The sequence below is a fragment of the Zootermopsis nevadensis genome, unplaced genomic scaffold, assembly GCF_977971745.1.
Source record: "Zootermopsis nevadensis isolate Lab colony 2312 unplaced genomic scaffold, Znev_1.0 Znev_ptg000002l, whole genome shotgun sequence".
NCBI lineage: Eukaryota > Metazoa > Arthropoda > Insecta > Blattodea > Termopsidae > Zootermopsis > Zootermopsis nevadensis.
This window is the reverse complement of record NW_028259134.1, coordinates 18,463,750-18,484,191: the sequence shown is the minus strand read 5'-3', so window position 1 is coordinate 18,484,191 and position 20,442 is coordinate 18,463,750. Positions and strand designations below refer to the sequence as shown.

At 43.3% G+C, this 20,442-nt stretch overlaps 1 protein-coding gene across 10 annotated transcripts in view; it reads left to right on the top strand.

Moving 5' to 3' along the window:
- The window catches only part of osa (trithorax group protein osa), a 165,355-nt gene that overhangs the window by 120,026 nt on the left and 24,887 nt on the right, over positions 1 to 20,442 (top strand). For 7 of the 10 annotated variants that reach the window (XM_087352531.1, XM_087352525.1, XM_087352560.1 and 4 more), the window contains 8 exons: positions 132 to 261; positions 13,151 to 13,378; positions 14,614 to 14,780; positions 15,435 to 15,596; positions 16,660 to 17,167; positions 17,235 to 17,378; positions 18,438 to 18,628; positions 19,693 to 19,734. In XM_087352531.1, the coding sequence (XP_087208657.1) occupies positions 132 to 261; positions 13,151 to 13,378; positions 14,614 to 14,780; positions 15,435 to 15,596; positions 16,660 to 17,167; positions 17,235 to 17,378; positions 18,438 to 18,628; positions 19,693 to 19,734 (1,572 nt within the window). The remainder of the gene's footprint in view (positions 1 to 131; positions 262 to 13,150; positions 13,379 to 14,613; positions 14,781 to 15,434; positions 15,597 to 16,659; positions 17,168 to 17,234; positions 17,379 to 18,437; positions 18,629 to 19,692; positions 19,735 to 20,442) is intronic. The other 3 variants (XM_087352535.1, XM_087352542.1, XM_087352549.1) reach the window with 3 other exon arrangements.

Here is a 20,442-nt window from a genome sequence, read left to right as displayed (position 1 = left end):
GGTTATGATATGGTGACTTACAAGGACGTAGGGTGTTAAGTAGTGTTCATGTTTAAATAATGTAGCTGTTATTTCGACCATTTCGTGCAGTAGAGTGCTTCTGTTGATGTTAGTGTCATGCTTTTTTGCAGGATCTGACAGGGCAGAACAGCAATGACAGCTCCAGTGGGCCGGCACCGGGAACACCCAATTCCCAGGGGATGAGGCCGACCCCATCACCTACAGGATCCACAGGCTCTCGCTCCATGTCCCCTGCAGTTGGTGAGTTGTTGAATTATTCGTTACATTCATATTTGAGGCATAAATGCTTACGTCCTCTCTAAGAATGTCATGTTAAGAGCCACGAGCAAGGTGTCAGCTGACTTAATGTCAGTACTTGAAGATCTTACTACTGAGGCCGTTTCCAGTCAAAAATGTCATGAACGTGGGTCAGATTTTCAACGGTTATGGAGCTGTTGATAGAATTTCAACATTCACAGGTGTACTTCCAGCGTAATGTGGTATCCCCACGTTTAAGCAGAGTGCCTGAATGAGCAGTTCCTCAACAGATGGATTGGGCGTGGTGATTGCAGAATTGACAAGAATGGTCACCGGACCTAACTCTGATAGACTTCCATGTGTGGGGTCATTTAAACATGGCGTAAGAATGAAAAGTAAGCAGGAGATTAACGGGGAGACCGCCCTATTGATGGAAGCAGTAAGCACCTCGGAAACGTCGGTTAATTTCTACCAGACTACAGGGCGCAACATTCTAGAAGACTGTCGTCTTGACCTATTTGTTGTTCCGGATCATTCGGGTGAATATCCCTAGCCCATCAGCGTTGTGATTTATCACCAGAGTAGAGTGTAGGCTACGGATTCTCACGGTTGCAGCTGATTCCAAGGTGAACACCAACACGGGGAGGCCTTGGCGCGATTATGTAAGCAGGCCACGTTGAGACATGACGTAAGCTCGACCAGGAAACCGGGAAAAACCGCCAGGCTTCTTTCTTAGTTCGCGATTCTCAGCGCAGGACATTTTGTAGAATCGGAGAGCGCCCTGATTGACGTTGCTGCTGTTTCTCGTAGCTTATTTAATGACGTCTTGGCAACTGCTGAGACCGTTAAGTTTGAGTGGTTAACTGCTCCTCCTGCGTGTTCAGGGTTCGAATCTAGGCCCAAAGAGAGACTGTTCGTAACCTTGTGGTTTCTCTGAGGACGCACTGAAAGCCGTTGTTGAGATTTTACACTTTCTTCCACGTCCTTTCCTACTTATCCACAATAACGCAACAAATCGACAAGATGTTGGCACTGAAGTGTCGCAGCTGGTCTGTTACCTTGTGATTGATATTTTGCTTTGAGTTAGCAGTTAAAAAGAAGGGAGGTGCAGGCAATGAGCCGTGGCCTATTCGAGGGTTGCCTATTCCCTAGAATATTCAATGCAAATCGGGGAGTGTTGTGAGAACATCTTTGTTCTTAAGCTATTTAAATGAATAAATTAGTTATTCGCGACATCTGATATTCCAGTGTAGGATGGACTATCATGTTTCAGTTAATTATACAATTGATGACGTTACTTCGGTACACGGACTGTGTAAAGCATATCCAGTCTCTGCACTACTGCTTTTTCTATGCAAGGTCCCGGGTTCAGATCTTCTCGGAGACAGTATGGCCCGTCACTTCGCTCAATCCTTTCAAACAAATACTGGGATAATAGTACATTAAATTAGGTCACGACCGCTTCCTTTCATATTTTTTTTTTCAATTCATTATACATCCTGTCATTCGATGCTGTATTGTCTGAGCTGCTGACAGTTTGAATAAAACGTAAAGAATCAGGTGACGCAGGTTTGGGTTAAATAACCGCAGGGAATTGATTGGCAAAATAGCTATCAATTTACCGCGTCCAGATATGAAGAGATGTCTTTGTGGAGGTGAGCCATAGTTCTGAGCGCGGTGCTTGACCGGCGTGTTTCCCTGCACCGTGGAAAAGTCTGCCTGCCGCGCAGTGTCGTCGCAGAGCGATGACCCTTCCTGAGAATGTATCAGATGCAATTAAGCGCGGGCGGTTACGTAATGAAGTGTGGAGACAGGGAAACTGTTCCTCGTTATTGGCAGACTTGTCTGCCTGCGCCTGGAGAAGGGGAATCACTAGCCCATGACCTACATTTATTTTTCCTCCTACCGTTTTGTAACCCTGCATTCTCATCCCACGACAGCTACACCACTAGTCGGCGACAGAGCAGTCCCCCTCCCCCCAATTGCTTCCTGATTCTCCGCGCCACAAAACTTCTTTTTCAGCTTCTCTATTCTTTTGAAGTTGAGGACGGAATTTTATTGATTTCTCTTCGAATGGGATTTGGGTGAGTAATGGCATGAGTTGTGGTAGGCAAAACTGTGACATGTCAGCTGATACAGAGGGAAGTAGGGATGATCTTAAAGAGCGGCACGTGACCTTATTACGCGCAGTCTTCTCGTGCCACGTACGAAATTGTCTCGCCTAAAAGCACTCGCGCGTCTTGCGTTGTATTGGTGAAGATCAGTTAAAGATGCCCCTTCTCGCGTCTCATCAATTAAAAGTTCTCAATTATTGAAATTATACTTAATTATGGACGTGTTGCGACAGTTTAATTATAGACTTGAAGCGATTAATTTATCGGCTGAATGAATGTGTGAGCCTGTTCGACCTCTGGAGTGCGTAGATTGTTAGAAGGGAAGGTTTTGGTGAATGGTGAGGCGCTCACGACGTGGTTGAAGGTATACAGCTGGAATTCGACTAGACGTAAGAAGAGCGCGGAAGACATCTCTGACCCACTAGCGATATTCTGACAGCGTTGTCGTGTTGTATTTAAACTGCGTAATTATAATAATAATAATACGCGTTGTAACAAAACTACCTCGTATCTGAAATTGGAGTACCTGCCTGCCATTACTATAACGCACGTTTTAAAAACTGTGCGCAGAATAATGGGACAGCAAGATCATTGCGTGTGTGAACCGTAGATCCTGGCATTCATTGTAGAGTGAAAGTTTCCACACTTTTGATATGGAATTGACAAAAATAATAGCATTTGTTCCCCGCCGACGTTTTGCTGTTTGAGAGGAGTCCCGCGCTGTGGTTTTTTATGTTGCAACGGTCAGCTGTTGTCAAGACAATGTTGGCTGGCGTTTGTGGACAACTGATTGCAGGCAGTCAGCTGTCGTTTGACGCATTCCATTTCTCTGTGGCGTTTTTTGTTTGTTTGTTTTGGTGCTGTCCCGGACTTTGTCACATTCTTTTGGTCTTGTCACTCATTTTGTATGCGATCGACGTACAACTGCAAAGTAGAATCCATGGCATGCCAGGAATTGGGGGCGCTAGGGAGTTGGCAAATAAACCTTCACTGCGATGAACTTCTGTTTAGAGATGTTTGCTGTTTTTTTCTGCGACCCGGTAACAATCCTGAAATTTATGTGGGAATCGCACGTTTGTTAGGAGTTTATAATGATGTCCTGCAGATGCCCATTCAGTGATTAATGGGTGTAGTAAGTTGTCTTGTTTGTTTGTCATCAGTCTTTCGACTGGTTTGATGCGGTCCTCCATTTTCGCCTATCTTGCGCCAATCTCTTCATTTCCACATGTTTTTTACAGCTCACATCCTCAAAAATCTGCGTCACATATTCCAATCTTTGTCTCCCCCCTACAATTCTTCCCTTCCATTACCAAATTAACCAATCGTGGGTGCCTCAGAATGTGCCCCACCATCCTATCTCTTCTTCTCGTAAGATTTTTCCTTCGCCTATCCTGTCTAAGACCTGCTCATTTCGTACTTTATCAGTCCACTTAATTCTCGATATCCTTCTGTAGCACCACATTTCAAAAGCTTCTATCCTCCTTCTTTCTGGCTTTTACACCGACCATGTTTCGCTTCCGTATAGCGCTGTACTCCAAACATATAACACCAATACGATCATTACGTTTTGTGTGAGAAATTTGCGTAGCCTGACTGGGAGACCCTTCATTAACAAAGCACGAATTCATGCATCAGGTGTCTGGACCAGCCCGATTATAGCCCGTTCCTCACTTGATGGATCTCGGAGCCCAATGCAGCATGTACTGTCATGTTGCTCCAGGGATACTTCGTGTGGTCCTTGGGTTACGTAAATTGTACGTGCAGTCAGCGCGTTGCAAACTAGCTTCCCGCTTTCGCGCGCCAGGAAGGTTACTTGAAGGTAATCGCTGCTGCTTGTCGTTGGAGCTGCAACCCCATTCTGTTTCCTTCATCAGCCGCTCAATCAGCATAGGTACTGTCTAGGTATTCAAGCAGGGGCAGGGACACTGTGTACTTCGCCACTCAGTGTGGGACAGCGCCCATTGGATATTGGGTGATCTTCCCTGGTGTAAAACGGACGCTGACCACTCGTCCCCATCTAGTGCCGGCGTTAAGAATGCGTCGAGCTGTAGCCTACCTCCACTTCCCACACTTGTGCAGTGCTTAATTAAGCTCGGTGGTTAATTAAGGACAAGATCAGCTTCACTCTGAGTTCACGTCGTTCTGCCTTAGTTCCACCCTCCCCCTTTTCTGTCTCTCGTTCCTTTCATTTGGTTTAATATCACATTTAATTGCCTTTTTATGGAAGAAAGAAGGAAAAGTACAAACGCCTTCCTTATGTACCAACCCTTGCGAATCCTACAACGCGCCATTATTATATAAGTACGTTTTGAATGTTGGTAAAGTCGATTTTTTTTATGAATCTGACGGCACTTCATTGCAGGAACTGTAATTTAGAAAAACCGTACGTGAAACTATGACGGTGACAGTTCAGGTTTCGCCCAATCAAATGACGCGAATGGATTATAAAAAGGCGTTCTGCCTACAGCGCTGCAAGCCTGTCTGGCTGAATTATAGGAATTAAGTCGTGACACCAGTATCAGAACTTCTTCGTGGAAGGATTGAGGACTTCCACCTGCTCCTGAAGTCCTCCAGCTTGTAGTCAGGACTTTCACTTTTTTTGGCCCTCGGAACCGTTTTTTAAACAAGGGAATTGAGATGTAATAGTTGCTAAATTATTATTAATTGGCTTGCTTGGTTTTGCGAGTCGTCTTAATTGCAGTCATGCTCGTAATTTTCGTATACAATTTGAAGTTCGTGCTGTGTGCCGGCGGAAAGACTTTCTGAGAACAATTTGGTGGCGCGTACTTGTTTCAAATTCTTCACTCTGTGTTGCGACGGTAGCAAGAACTGTATCTTTGTAATTATACGATTTAGTAGTCCATTTATGTGCGTATGTTGGCACTCCTTCTGACCGCGTTAAATTTTAGAGGTAAAGCCTTAAAAGTTTCGCATCGCCGATGAGTTTCAACGTGTGATTCGTCTTTCATGTGAAATGTATGAGTATATTTATGATATCCATACAGTCGAAACTGCGTCAGTAATACACGATTCAGCCAATAGTCAGTCCACGAGAAGGCCTCCTCCTCCCCCCCCCCCCCCCCCCACCAGCCGTAAGTACTTATGGCCCCGTGTAACATTTACCAGCTAACTCTTCCTGGATGGAATTTGCCCAACGCAAAACTTACTTGAAGATCTCTAACTCCTTTGAAGCGGTGTGTTATAAGTGGCCACTGCAGTATATACGCCATCGTTGTCCTCCGTAAATGTGAGGATTTTGAAATTATTATTTAATTCTTTGTAACTAAGCGACGTCAATATTACTTTCAGAATACGTTTCTTTGTTCCGGAACTTAGGGGCAGAAGCAGCCGTCTGCCCCACTCTGTTTCTCTCGAACGACACGACGTAGAAAAATGTTGCCGTTGGAGAGAGAACAACGGGAAAATGATGGACTCTTTATTTTGAAAATTAGGCACTTGAAGGCTTAAGACATTTCTACAATGGCTCGATTCTCCCAAACGGCGCCTCGTATATAAAGTTGGTACGAGGAATAAAACGCTCGTCTTGGAGATATAACGCAGCGAATAAAGAAATGAAAAGCTGTCTAGGTACATTCCACCAAACTCATTATTCCACAACACTGCGTTCTTGAAGCAGTGTAGAGGTTCTGCAGCGTGTGACGGATTTCATGTGGTTGACTATGTAACCACTGTCTGGCCAGGAATGCAATAAGGTAATCAGTTCTTTCTTACAAAAACACGTCATTCTGAGAGAAAGCATCAAACACGTCACGCGGTATTGTAACTAACCTTTCAAGGACACCGGGCTCATTGCGTAAGTGGGAGGTCCGTGTGTCGTTTCCCGTCAGCGCAGTCGCGTGGCGAATAGTCTCGTAGCCAATGCTTACCAGAGAGATAAGCAAAGAATGGAACATTGTAACGACATACTGCTCACGTTTTGTGTATGTGTTCTGATATACAAACTGAGGTTTTACAGCTTAAAAACTCGGTTTACTGAGCGTATAATTCTGACACTTGAAAAACAATTTATTAGTAGTATTATTGTAATAAATTTAAAACTTTGGTCCGAACATACGAATTCATTAGAGTGTTATCGGACGGTCAGCCGCGCGAGAATAGATTTGGGATCCTGATGGAGGAGGCAGAGACAGTCTCGGGAACTTTGGCTTACAGTTTCGTTCGCCCGAGAAGACTTCATTGCCTTCAGTCGCCGTAAAAGCTTCAGGTCTTGAACTATGAACTGCTTTTGCTTCTCGCGTGCAAGGAAAATTTTATTTCGCTCGGTGTTACGTTTTGAAGTAACACGCAGCAAAAAGGTCAAGTTATCCAATGAAGTCTCCATGAAGACGCATGGAGGAGTGGCCGGTAAGACCTGTTGTACGGATCGCAGTTTATTTCCTCTTGGTATTGGCGGTGTTTCGTCATGACACATGATACTCGTATGACTTGAAACATGGCGGCGTTGTCGGTATAGGAAGGGAGCAGAGTTGTATAGGCCAGTGGCGATGTATTTATCCTCATCACAATACGATTCCTTCTGTAGGAACTATACAGCGTGGTGTTGGTACTCATGTAAGGATCTCTGTGCAAACAAAAACGAAATCGAAGTAATTTTATCATAGAATATCACGTAAAAATGTTATGTAGAAAATAATAATTTGATAAAAACTGGACTTTTTGAAGGGATGAAATAACAAAACTTGCAGAATTCGTCTAATATTGATTAGATAGGGAAAAATGAGAGGGGCGATTCATGTAGTGCACATGCCGGAAGCAGGTGCAGAAACGTTTTGGTTGGAAACCCTCAAGGGATGATACTGCCTGATATTTTGACTCAGAAGGGAGGATAATATTAAAATTGACAGTGCAGGGTCCAGTCGTTTTGTAACACTGAAATGTTTATTTTGGGTGAAGCGTGGAATTTCTTGACGAGCTGAGTCGCTATCAGATGTTCAATAACCTTGTAATTCGGTGTCCTACGATGCATTTTAATGTTCTGTCATCTGGGTTTTCTGTGAGCTTTTCGTCCTTCAGAATTCTGTATGCTAAGAAATTACGCCCCATTATTACAAACGAGGCACTGTTGACCAAAACATTACGTCTGCGTCTTATATGGAGGAAATTCCACTACGAAATTGTTGGTCTTGTTTTGAAAATTGTCGTTATTTTCATGACAGGCCGTTGTTATGCTGAAAGTCACCGATGATTCATTTCAACCAAACTACCTTGATTCCAAAGACAGAGACAACGCATTCTTCTATGTCACTCCGCGCTAAGCAACATCTTCTTTTGTTAAATCTTTGGAGCGTTACCAGAAAAGGAATTTTATAACAGGAGCCCGGGACGCTTTTGGAAGACGTTCTTCGACCATGCTGCTACATTGAGTAGAAAAGTTGGTATCACTGTTTGATGTAATTGGATTTAATATGTCAGGAATTAAACTCGTCATTCCGGTTATCTCGATTATAGGGACCGGTGCACTCGGCAACATGTTTTTTTTATTCCAGATTAGGAATAATGATTATGTATACTGCAAACATCCGTTTTCGTTCATGCCGTAAGCCGAAATCAAGAATATGTTATTTTGTATATCGCAACCAAGGCGAATGATTACGTGGCGACAAACAGAACGTGTTACCGTGCGCCGCCACCATTCTGTTTCATTAGCCAGAGCAAGTTGGATGACCATTGGCCTTTGTTGTAATATACCATCAACACCTCCCCCTCCTGCCAGCTCTTGCATTGCAGGGTTTCCACCGTTTCACATAAATTTCATTTGCTCTCGGGAGATACTCGTGTTTAATGATTGTTTAGTCAGTATAGCGATTAGGCTTTGGGCTGGGCGATCGCAGTTCGATTCCCGGCAAGGTAGATTTTTTTTCTACTCGCTACAGTGGTCTGGACCGCCACGGTGGTCTAGCGGTTAGAACGCTGGCCTTGTAATCCTGGGGTCTCGGGTTCGATTCCCGGCGGTGCCCGAATTTATAACTTGTGTTGGGCAAGGCCGTGGTCTAGGCAACACGGAGTTTTCCTCCGGGGGCTTCCCCGGTTTCTCCGTGGCATCCCATTCACACACAGAAGAAGGCAATGGCAAACCACTTCTGGATCATCTGCCAAGAACGTATATGAACAGGTCCCAGTCCGAGAAAAGGATGGAAGGATCCTGTTCATATGGACCTGTCGTCAGACAGAACACTAAATAATAATAACAGTGGTCTGACGGCTCTGCCTCGTAGCCGATGGGGTCTGGCGTTCTTTATTCGAGGGTAAAGTAGCTGGAGTGCGAAGCTAACCACTCAACTTCCATCTAATGATTTTAATCATAGATTCGGGTTCTGCGATGTCACCTCGAAGTAGATAAAGACAGTTTCCTTTGTAGCGTAGTCTACATAACCATCGTATCGTTTAGTTTTGTACTAGATTGGTAGCCTTGCTACTAATATGGCGTCCTTAATACCCCACGAATAAATAAACTGGACGCTGCTGTTTAGTGGTGAGCTCTCGTATTCCGGAGGTCCCGTATTTGATTGTTGGTCTCGAGGCCGGATGGCGTGTTCTTTCTAGGTTTTCCAGAGTTCCCATTGCCAAATGTGGAGGCAACACACCTATACAGCTACCATTTAACAGTTGGTAGGAATCCTGTCATGTGAATCTATGTACCCTTTGCAGTTGAGGCGTTGTCGTTAAACTAAATATACGATGAAGATTGCTGTCTTCTGAGGTGTTTCGCCGCATATTCTGGTGGATGTTGTTCTACGTTTCAGAGGTACCTGTAGCCTCCATCAGGGCGATGGGACTCATCGCCCTGATGTTGGAGGAAGTAAGTACGTCTGAAACGTCGGTAAACTTTATCAGACTACACTGCGTAACATCCCACCGGAAGACAGTCGTCTTCATGCTGGCCGCCGTGAGAACCTGAGATCTCCCACAGATTATCGGTTTTGATAGCGCCCAAAGGGCATTCACCTTTGTCTCCCCTCCGCTGAGCCCGTTCTATCTATCAGCCTTATCCATTCATTTACTTCACTCATTCTTATCCCATAATACAGCAGAACGGTAGGTCAAGGTTCTCTGGAATTACTCTTTGCAAGAGAGAGAGAGAGAGAGCGAGGGAGTGAGAATGCTTTGGCGGAAGGGGGGGAGGCTTTGAGGATTTATAGTTTATGTAGTAGACGTAAACGACTTGGCAACCGCGTGACGACTGTGGTACAATTCCGTTTATTGAAATTTCAGCACAATTTGATGCTATCTCTCTGTGATCTTACACTTTTGTGATTTGTTTAGGAAAGCTCCCTAGAAGGAATTTGTTTTCTGGCGCTTTGTGCTTTTATGCATATTTAAACATCATTTCTTGAATGCTGGCACAAGATGAAGATAATCAGCTTCACGCTTCGACCTCTTTACCCTCGTGGAATGAGCCCTCGATAATGCATTTGATACGAGGCGGAGTCGGCCCCAGAGGCAGCTTAGTCTGTGCAGAAGAGGAGTCCTGCCCCCGCTGGAAATCTTTTTCGTCCAGTCCATATCCAGCCACTTTATTGAATTAGCAATTCCGTGAAGTGTTTCTGAAAATACACTTACCATGCAATTTCGCTTATAGTGTTCAGGAAGGGCCTCGCACCGTCCGTCTGGCCTCTGTTAGTGGACTGCAATTACACTGGCGTTGCTTAAAAGGCCGCAACGGGTCCTGCTTTGATGGAAAGAGAAGGTGTCTTCTTAAAGTACGTCATATTACCTCTTCATTCCCACTTGATTCCTCTTCCGCATATTCTTTTCTTGTATAGTTTTTAATATTATCCTTTCTTCTGTGCTTGTGACATCTGAACGTGATAAAACTGGCGGCCCGCGGACCACTAGTAATCATGCCCTCGAAATTGCTTCTTAATTTGTTACTATTGATCTCAAGCTCGTTTATTTATACAGCAAATGGTTTGAAATAAAATTATGAATCTTATCTTGTATTAGGATTTGAGGTTTTCGGGGCGGCGAGTCTGAAGATTTCTGTCTTCTGGGTTGTTGAGCCGGGTAAGTCTGGTAGATGTCCACACGGCGCAACAGCCCAGCAGACAGCAATCTTCGAATCTTATGTCGTCAGCTGCTTTCACGTTCAAGTCCCACACATGCTATCGACTTTGAAACCGTGCTGTAAAATTCAAGTATTTACGGTTTAAACAATCGTAAAATCTGAAGAAGAAAATTTGGAATTATTAAGTATGATGCCGGGGGGGGGGGGGGGGGGGGGGGGTTGGCCCTTGGGTCCAACGGAGGACTCTTCTTGGTCAGAGGAAAGGAAAGAAGTTGGACCATTCCCTTGGGAGTTGCTGACGGTCTGGATATTTATTCTCAGACTTTTAATTTGAAAAACCGCCAACAGTTGCGAACTACATTTCCAAAACGTGTTCCGTTAACATCGAAATTGAATCTATACAACAAAATGAGTCTCTGCTTTGAACATTGCACTTCAGCAGGAGACTGCGGACCGAATCGTTGACGAACTGTTACGAAGATGTTAGTTATACACTGACACAATATTTATTCGTAGTGCGGTTAATCTACATTAATTTTTTTATTCTCTCACAGTTGTGCAGTAGAATGGACCACAACCCAACATTGCTAATCCAGCTCATTATTCATCACTTTTTCCTGAGGCAATTTGAAGCTGATTTATCGTGGAGAGATTATTAACTGGTGTGTACCGCTACATGAGTGGGTTATCACAAAAGCATTCATCAAACGCGATGTGGTCTGAATGTTCAGGCAGACACACCGCATCTGTTGTAATCGGGCTTGGCGGCGCTTTGTAACCCCTGGTTAATGTGGCCGATCACTCACCTCCATCTCGTGGCGTGATTGAGAACGCGGGGGTCTCAAGTCCGACGCTACATTTTCGGCTTTATGGTGTGGTGTTTAGTCAAGACCTAGCCTGATGTTCCCTCTGTCTTCAGGTCCGTGAAAAGTTAATGGCCGGGGATCGATCTGCCGGCAGGGGTAGTTAGGTCTCCTGTCCAGTGAGTAGCTTACTCGAGGCGCTTTTTCGAGTGGTGATTTCCGGGAGGTGAAACACCTTGGTGTTGAGAGCGAAAACTTTATTCTCTGGTGTACTGGTCGACCATGTATCTTAGTATTCGGTCCGGTTGGATACTGACACTTCTCATAATTTGACTTCGGTTCCTCCAACCAAATTTCGCTGTAGGTAGGTGTAATACCCAGTTGGTAACATTTGAAGCCGCAGAAAGCACGTGTGCATAACCCAGAACGTAGAGCGGGAGGAAAAAATGAAGGAAAGAAAGAAAAATAAAACTTAGCAGTCCTACTTCGTATTCTGGAGGTCTCGGGTTCAAATCTTGGCTCGTAGACCAACTATTTTGTTATGTTTTCGTGATCTTCTTCGGTATCTCCATGCAAACTCTGGTATAGTATCTGAAATTTGGCCACGACTGGTTCCTTCCACGTCCTTTTTAATTCATTATTCATTAGTGTTCCTCATTCGAGGCTTTTTTTACTGAGGTGCCGAACGCATAGTCAAATAAACCATAAATTAAGCACATTCGAAGTGTCAGTGTGTGTTGCACTTCTCTTGTGCTGTGGTCCGTTTTATCAGATCAGCTGATTTGTGTGTGTGTGTGTGAGTGAAGAGAGAGGAATGTTGGGTCGGCGACCTTCATAGTCTGTACCGGGGGGGGGGGGGGGGGGGGCGTTCAGCTGAGCGTGCGACTGACGCCCAGACGGCAGCCTGCTCTGTGATGTTGGAAAAAGGATGCACCCGAGAGAGACGGACATACAGGGTATAAAGGGGAACCTGTCATTAAACCGCGGGACAAGATCTTGACCTACAAATATTTGGCAGAGAGCTTGGACTGGGACCAAGAAACTGTTGCGCAATTTGCTGTATTCACCGGAAATGCATCTCAGCCTGCGGGTCTCCACAGCAGCCTGAAGCCACGTTAGTAAATTTCGTGCATGGATGGACATGTAGGAGGACGGGTGTATTAATTATTTGTTTGTAATTTATTTAGCCTGTAGCTCATACTGTACAGCGTTATTTGATAGGAACAATGAATTGGAAAGGATTATCTTGTCACTTGCCTGGATGTGCTGAGGAAAGCCACGAAAATCCTCAGTGGTGATAACCTCTCTCCGGGCCGTTATTTGAGCTCTAAATACAAGACAGGAGTGCCAACAGTTCGGACCCAGCGTTCAGTGTTGGTAGATGGATTGGTAAATGAACAGGCAGACTGAAAGTGAGATGATAAGATATTTTGAGACTAGAAAGAAAATAATGTAGAAGTAATAATATTTGCAATATTCTCAGGCTTTGTTTCAGACCTGGAATTTGTTTGGGATTCTAGAAGTCTGTCTTTCGTTCCCTCTTTCAGCAAGGACCTTGGTTCTTAACACCAGCTTTGCAGACATTCTGTTCTTGTTTTTTTATTTGGAAACAATGCTAGCAACACTTAGTGGTATACAGAGATGGTGGAAGAGGGTTGGTACATGGGAAGGAGGAAAGGGTTGGTTAGATACAGTTCAGTCACAAGATGATGAAGAGAGAGGAATCGGGAAAGATGTGGGAAGAAGAGATTGTGGCCTTTTGTAATGTAATGCTCGGTGTAGCTGTTCGTAATCGTCCGTTTGTTTGATGGTGTTGATAAAATATCAGAAAATGAACTATTGAACCATTAAAACATAATTTGTACAGAATCCATTAACTGCAGAAATGGGTTGCAGAAACTTATTAAAACCATGTTTAATAAACATTTTATAATATTGTGTGTTGGCAGGTCAACAGAACATTCCGATGCCTCCCCGCCCTTCCAGCGGTCAGTCAGATGGAAGTGGCCCAACTCGAATGAGTCACTCACCAATGGCAACTCAGAGTGGATACCAGCAACCACTAGCACCACCATCTCATATGCACCCTTACAAGATGGGAGCACACCCTGGTATGGTTCCTCCTGGTGGCCAGCAGATGGCTCCATATACTCCACAAGGACAGCAGTACCCACAAGGTGCGAACCTTATATCCTGGAGATGGGTTGTAGTGTTGTGTTGTGTGGTAGAAGTTTACCAGTGTTTTAGAGATGCTTGCTTCTTCCATCAGGGTAGTTCGTAAGTCTCCATATTTTGCAACCCCTGTGATGTATCCTAAGAATGTTACAATTCTTGCTTGTATTTTATTTTTATTTTTTGTTAGATTGCCAATATTTCAGCATCTTAATGTGATGAGAGAAATAGCAACCCAGGCCTGTTATGTTATAAGATCTTCGTATGTCTTATTTTACAATCGGCATTCTGTAACTGTTTCGTGGGAGATATTAACAAATCAGAATGTGGTGCACAAGAAAAAGAGTTCAGCAGATAGGCAGCTAAAGATTCACACATTTCAGTGAAGTCAATGCATTTTGGCAGACCTGTTTGTTGCTTCTTCTGAAGGACAAACACTGTCACTCCAGCTAAGATTGATACGCTAAACTGAAAAATAAACACAAAAGCAAGTGACAGTCACAGTTTGTGGCCCGAGATTGAATACCCTCCAGTACAGTATAGAATGTGGCAGTTGAAGTAATTATCTCCATTTAGAATGCCAGTTTATTATGTAAAAGTGTGTTAAAAATATGGCTGTCATATTGTCATCTTAATTTTAATACCGTGAACACACCAAATTTCTTGCATAAGTGGTCAGAACTCCATATTCAAGGAGCCCAGAGGCTGGATATCATGTGTAAGGTCTTTTGTGGTTTCCCTCACTGCTTAAGCAGTGGCTGAACCACATTTGTTTCTGTCCATGTCTTTCGAATTCGTCGTTTACTATCGCCCTCATATTCAACACCACATAAACTATGCAATTGGGGCAGCATTGTCATACAATTTAAAACATAATTTTAATGTTTATTTGCTTTTTTACAACTTAAAGGAGGCAGTAAGAATCTCTGAAATCTTGATCATTTTTTATAATATTACGTGGCGCAGTTTCAGCTCTGAATGTTTTGAGCAAGCCAGTTCACTTGGCTTTGTCTCCAGAAATGAATATAATGAAATTCCCTGCATCTGGAGCATTCTTGTTGTGCTTTAGATATGTTTGAGTTTTGAACCAAGTAGGATTTGAGGTTTTCACGATAGTGAGTATGAACATGGCTGTCTTTCAGGTCAGGTAGAGGTTTTCTGACATTTAAGAGGTTTGAGCTGGCTCTAGTTTTGTTTTTATTGCACTTCATGAAATCCTTTATCTTCTTTGTATTTTCAGGGAACTATAATCCTCGGCCACAGCAGATGGGTAACATGCAGTATGGTGCCAACCAAGGTTATGGGCCTGGTCCAGGGGGTCAGCAGAACCCCCAGACTAACAACATGGGCCCTGGGCAGTACCAGGGCCGGCCAATGCCCAACCATGTGCCTCAGTTTCCGTATCAGGTAATTGTCCAGTATACTAGGATACTGGGAACGACCCATTCTTCAAGTGCCTGCGCACTGCGGGTCCCAACTTTTCGTTGTCTTGCTCCATGGACATTCGGTAGGACCCCTCGGACGAGGGATCGGCCCGTCGAAAGGCCCCTACCTGTACACAGGACAGCACAACACAGAAAAACGCGGACAAACATCCATGGCTTGAGTGGGATTTGAACCCATGGTCCCAGCGGCACAAGGCCCACACCTCAGACCGCACGGCCACTGCGGACCCCAGTTGTCCAGTATTGATATAATTATCCTGTGCTTATCATCACCATGTTCCAGTCTGACTGTCGTATTTTCATTATTTCAGTAGAGTTTAGTTTCAGAAGAGTGGGTAAATTCACTAATTTTATATAAAATTTTCCTTTTTGACACAGTTTTTATTCATTGAAGAATCCATCTAAAATGATCTGGTCATTTGCAGTGGATTTGCTTGCGCACTTGGTCAAAAATAGCGCCCCATTCGCTTTTTGATGCATTAATGTAAGACAAAAAATTCATGTAGGGATTTGGTGAGCAAGAGGTTGCTTGGTAATGAACTGTGCCATTTTGTTTCATGAGGTGCAGTGTAGTAGGATAAAAATGTAGTCATTGACAATCTGATTGTATTTCCAGGGGTGGGGAGGTCCTACAATGAATCAAGGTCCCCCTCCCAATATGATGGGTGGTCCTGGTAAGGGGCCAGGCCCTCAGCCCAGTGTACCACCCCAGGCTGCAAATCCTACAGCTGGTCCAAGGCCACATACGTCACCGCATTACCTCAAACAACACTTGCAGGTTTGTGAGCCAACTTTATACAGGCCGTACCCGATTTACGTAATCCCCGTTTGTAGCCTTTAACTACAACACCATTAAATAATAGAAGACAAGTTTTGTTTAATATTCTTATGTCTCAATGAAACCTACTCGCACAATAGGAACAGTATGGCAACAGATCACTTAACTCTTTTTGAGTATTGTCATTCATTATATTCTCTAACTTTTACTTTGGCTAGGATGCATGCACACTTTTATAGTCACTGTCTTGAACACACAATTCCAAATGGGATAAATTTCACAAATATTCACATCGTGGTCTTGTCATTCATATTTATTTTACAGTGATTACCAACATTTTGGAGTAACAGGCTGCCTCAACACAGAACATGACAGGCTGAAATGTCACTGTTGCAAAAAATTCAAATTTCAGTTTTAAGATTTGCAAATGTCTTTCATTAGCATCTACTGACAGACATAATTGGAAAATCAAAACAATGAGATGATCAAATTTGTAGTTTCACCAAACAACTAAAAATATCAGAATACAATGAATGCTCTGACACGTAATGAACATAATGAATTAGCTGATATGAAGTGAAGCAGATTGGATTATGTTTATTGAAATGTAAAGAATGTGAAACAAATCTCACTATAGGGGTCTGGCAGGTTTTAAAAAGAAAACTTACAATAAAGTTTAGTGGATTGAATTCTATCGCTCTTTAGGTTTGTCTACACTTTGTACTGTACCTTACAAACGGCTGGGACAGTAAGGCCCGTTACATAGTCGCTCCGTCCTCCGCATGCGGATAAGTTACCTTGTTCTTTATGTGACTTTACACGATTCGACGGAGCGGCTCGTGCGCGGAGGAGCCATCCGTGTGGCCCTTCCGTCTCCGCGTCAGTTAATTCCATTGAACAAGTTGTAACTTGCACAGCCAAGTGGACAACATGCGACGAATCATTTCATTTGTGAAGAGTGCACTGTTCAGTCAACGTGAATGTGAATATCGACACTTAATTGTTAATTATGGAGGTCGAATTTGGATTCCAGCTTCCAGTACCTGTTTCTTATTTCTTACAGCATAAGATGGGTTTTGGAGCTTCTGGCATGCCTCCCAATTCCAGCCCCCTTCAGGTGGGCTATGGAGGTGCATCTTCCCCTGGGATGCCACCAGGCAGTGGGCCTGGCATGGGTCCACCTGGTAGCTTGCATCACCACACTGGAATGGGGTCACCCATGGGTCCTCCACCCTCTGGACACCATCATCCTGGGATGGGTCCTCCACCACCAAGTGGCCCTGGCATGAGCATGGGTCCTCCGTCGTCGGCCGGCACCTCGAGCGGGACCGCGGGACCGATGGTCGTCTCCGCACCCACCAGCATTCCTCCGACGGTGACTGCAAGCACCCCTTCTCCGCTGCCTAACAGCCACATACACCATGATGGTCCTGGCCCAATGCCTCCACCTGCCTCCACCTCTAACTCTCACCCTCCTCAACACTCAATGCCTGGTGGCAGCCATGCAGCTGACATGCTTGGCCCTCCAGAGCCATCACATGACAATGGCATCATCACCACCACCTCCACAGGTAAGTTTCATAACTTATGAGTTTGCACACTTGCTAACCTTGGTTTGTGTGCTCTATGTTATTAAAGTTGGGTGTCAAGTTGCAGGTACAACAACAACGAACGTGACACCAGCGACCCCAGGCACAGTGACATCAGTCGTGACCACCGGCCCAGATGGAACACCCCTGGATGAAGGCTCTCAGCAGTCAACACTTTCAAATGCATCAGCAGGTATGATGCGTTGTTTGTGATTCTAGACACACGCAGTGCCGAAGAGCTATTAATGACAGCACTGTGCATTACATACTGTTATTAATGCTTGCTAAGTGCTATAAACAAGTTGTTCATGAAGGTACCTTCAGCATAGGGATTGAGAATGGTAATTCTTGACTTCGGTCTGTGGTGTATATGATTGCAAATAAATATGAAAATAAAACCTCTATAACCAAAACTAAATTCATGGGAATATGCAGCAATAACATTCAAGGATTACACAATTTAGACTAAACTTATTGAACATGTTTCTGGATATAAGTATTTAGTTCACTAGCTCAGAACACAGAAGGGATTCTTCTTCCACTTTGTGTTTATCATCTATGGAATTGAAATTATAACCATACATCAGGATAAATGATGTTTTTATCCTTTATCAGCTGTGTGTCGCAGGTAATGGTCCAGCTGGTAATGCATCACAACAGAAGCCTGGCATAATAGTATGGCTGGCAACCTTGTAGAACAGAGATTTAAGTCCCCTGTTTCCGTATGATAAAGAGTGAGATGCCGATCTGCATCAGATACTTATAAGAAGCATGAACAAGAACATGAGATACAGGGTTATTATTATTACAGTGAGTGTTTAGATTGGGGTCTCCTGCATTGCGTCACCATGTAACAGGACAGGGAATAAACCCCCGTACTGTGATGTAAGTGTCCCAGTCTTGGTCTTATGGTGACATTATCCATACTGAAGATTCAGTTAATCACTTCAGGATATATGCCTTGAAATCTTGTTATCTTTTTTATTCCTTTATAATTGACTACCAATATAGACCATTTGTTGAATTTTATTCCAACTGATGTTATTTATTCAGTGAAGTCTTCTTGGATAATCAGTCGCACCAGGTGGCCACACAACACGACTTTGAGAACGGTCTCGGTGTTTCGTGACTACCTGATGCTTTTGATTGCTCGATAAAACTTCTCTGAATTTAGTCGCTGTGAAAGGTATAGATCGTATATGACATTCATATTTTGTTCACTCTTACATGTGACGTAATTGGATGTTTCCAGCATCTGGTGAGGATCCAAGCTGTACTCCAAAGTCCCGCAAGGATGGGCCAGTTGTTGGAGGTTCTTACCATAGCCATCCCCCAACGCCCCAAAGCACTGTTCCTTCTCCTGGTGCCGCCAGTCTCAATTCGATGCACGAGGAATACGGGGATGTGAACAGCCCCAGCTGGCCACGCACACCTGCCAGTCCGGTGAGTTGCCCCATTGTGTGTTTAAATCAATATGTTGCCACTCGTAATATGACAAAAATACAAGTCAGAGGTACAATGAAGATAAAATAATTTGGTGTTATAGTTGAGTAATTTTTTTCATTCTTACAGTAATAAATTTACTACATAATAGTGGTTATTCTATTTATGTGCATGTTTATGTAGAGAGGTTACACATCATGCGTTTAAAATGAATATGCATTTAAAGTTTGAACAGAAGAAGATTCTATAGAAATTAAAATGTGTGCTTTGTGGTAATTCTTTTTCCATTCAGAATGGGTTTACTTATTGCTCTTGCAGGTATTCAGTTTTGTACAGGTGGTATGCATTCTATATTGAATAGTGTCATGATTTGTTTAGTTTGTTTTGGTTAAGTTACCTGTTTCATAGATTAAAATTTCAAGTATTACATTTTTCATGTAACGTGGTGTAATGAGTAGATGTAAGGTAAGGCAAACATATTTTTTCTCCTTCAGACACGAAGTCTTCGAAGTGATATTCTGATCAGACTGTTTGCTAACATGTTAACCATCACATTGAGGGTGCAAAGCTGTTCAGTCAGCTGGCAGTATAATAATTTGAATGGCCGCTGTCATGCAGTGCATTGATTGTATAGAGATATAAAGGGATATTGACAGGCACCATATACCCCCCTCTAGGGATACATGATGAAATATTTTTTAATGATTGCTTTTTGTCTTCTCCTTGATGCTCATATTAATTTAAAATGAAAATCATTATGCATTGATCCAAGTGTACTTTATATCTCATTCGCCTAAACTGCGTTGTTGTGGGCTCCATTACAAAAGGCCACGTGCCAGAAAGTTACTGGGAAATACATCACCAGTGAAATGTTTAAACAGCAAATGTTTTGTATTTTGAAATGGAATTTGCACGTTATGACAGTCCGAGTGTCACGCTGGGCCTGAAGGGGTTAATTTTGATGCTGCCAGTAGCAACAGGCTGTGTTCCCATGGGGTGATGGTTAACATGTTTGTATGGGGGCTTGTTGATGCTCAGACCTGGCATACTTGTTTATTTTCCAGGTGTTTAACAGTCATGTGCACCAAGATCCATACAGATCAAAGGTTTTTATCGTTTACATATTGTCTTGCTGTTGTGCTTCAGAAAATTAATGTGCTGCATTTACTAAAATCCCTCCAATTCCTCCGCATTCTGCACACATCATGCCAGAATTTGAATACCTGTATACTTTGAAACTGAAGATTCTGTGACATATTGTGATTATGAAGTGAGACAGATTTTTGTAGACAAATTACATGTTTGGCTGCTTTGATGATTAATCCTTTCTTAAGTATTCATGTACATGATCTTTTACTTGGCTATTATGTGCATATACTTGGTTAAACCTTTGCCACACTGAACATACTAAAACATGGTGGATAAAGTTCAGAATATGCCATATTTAAATATATCATTCTTGAGTCCTGAAATGTGCCGTGTTAGTGAACCAACAGAGTATCATTGCTGCAACTCTGGTGGATCATTGGTGGGGTGAAACAAAGTGCTCAGAAAGTGCCTGCTTGGTAAACATCAGAGCTGTGTTTTCACTTTTATTTGCAAAGTCTTGAGACGGAGAGTTATACTTTCGCCGCGTATGATATGTTTTTCTGACGCATTCTCATGATTACAGTCTTACCCGCCCTCTCACCCTTCTAAAAAGTGTATGTAGTGGCAATTTGCTAACATTTCAAATTTCAAAATATTTAACTTAATGTTTGATCATTTCAGATTTTGAAGTTTGAAGAACTGTGACTTGTTACCACAGTGACTAA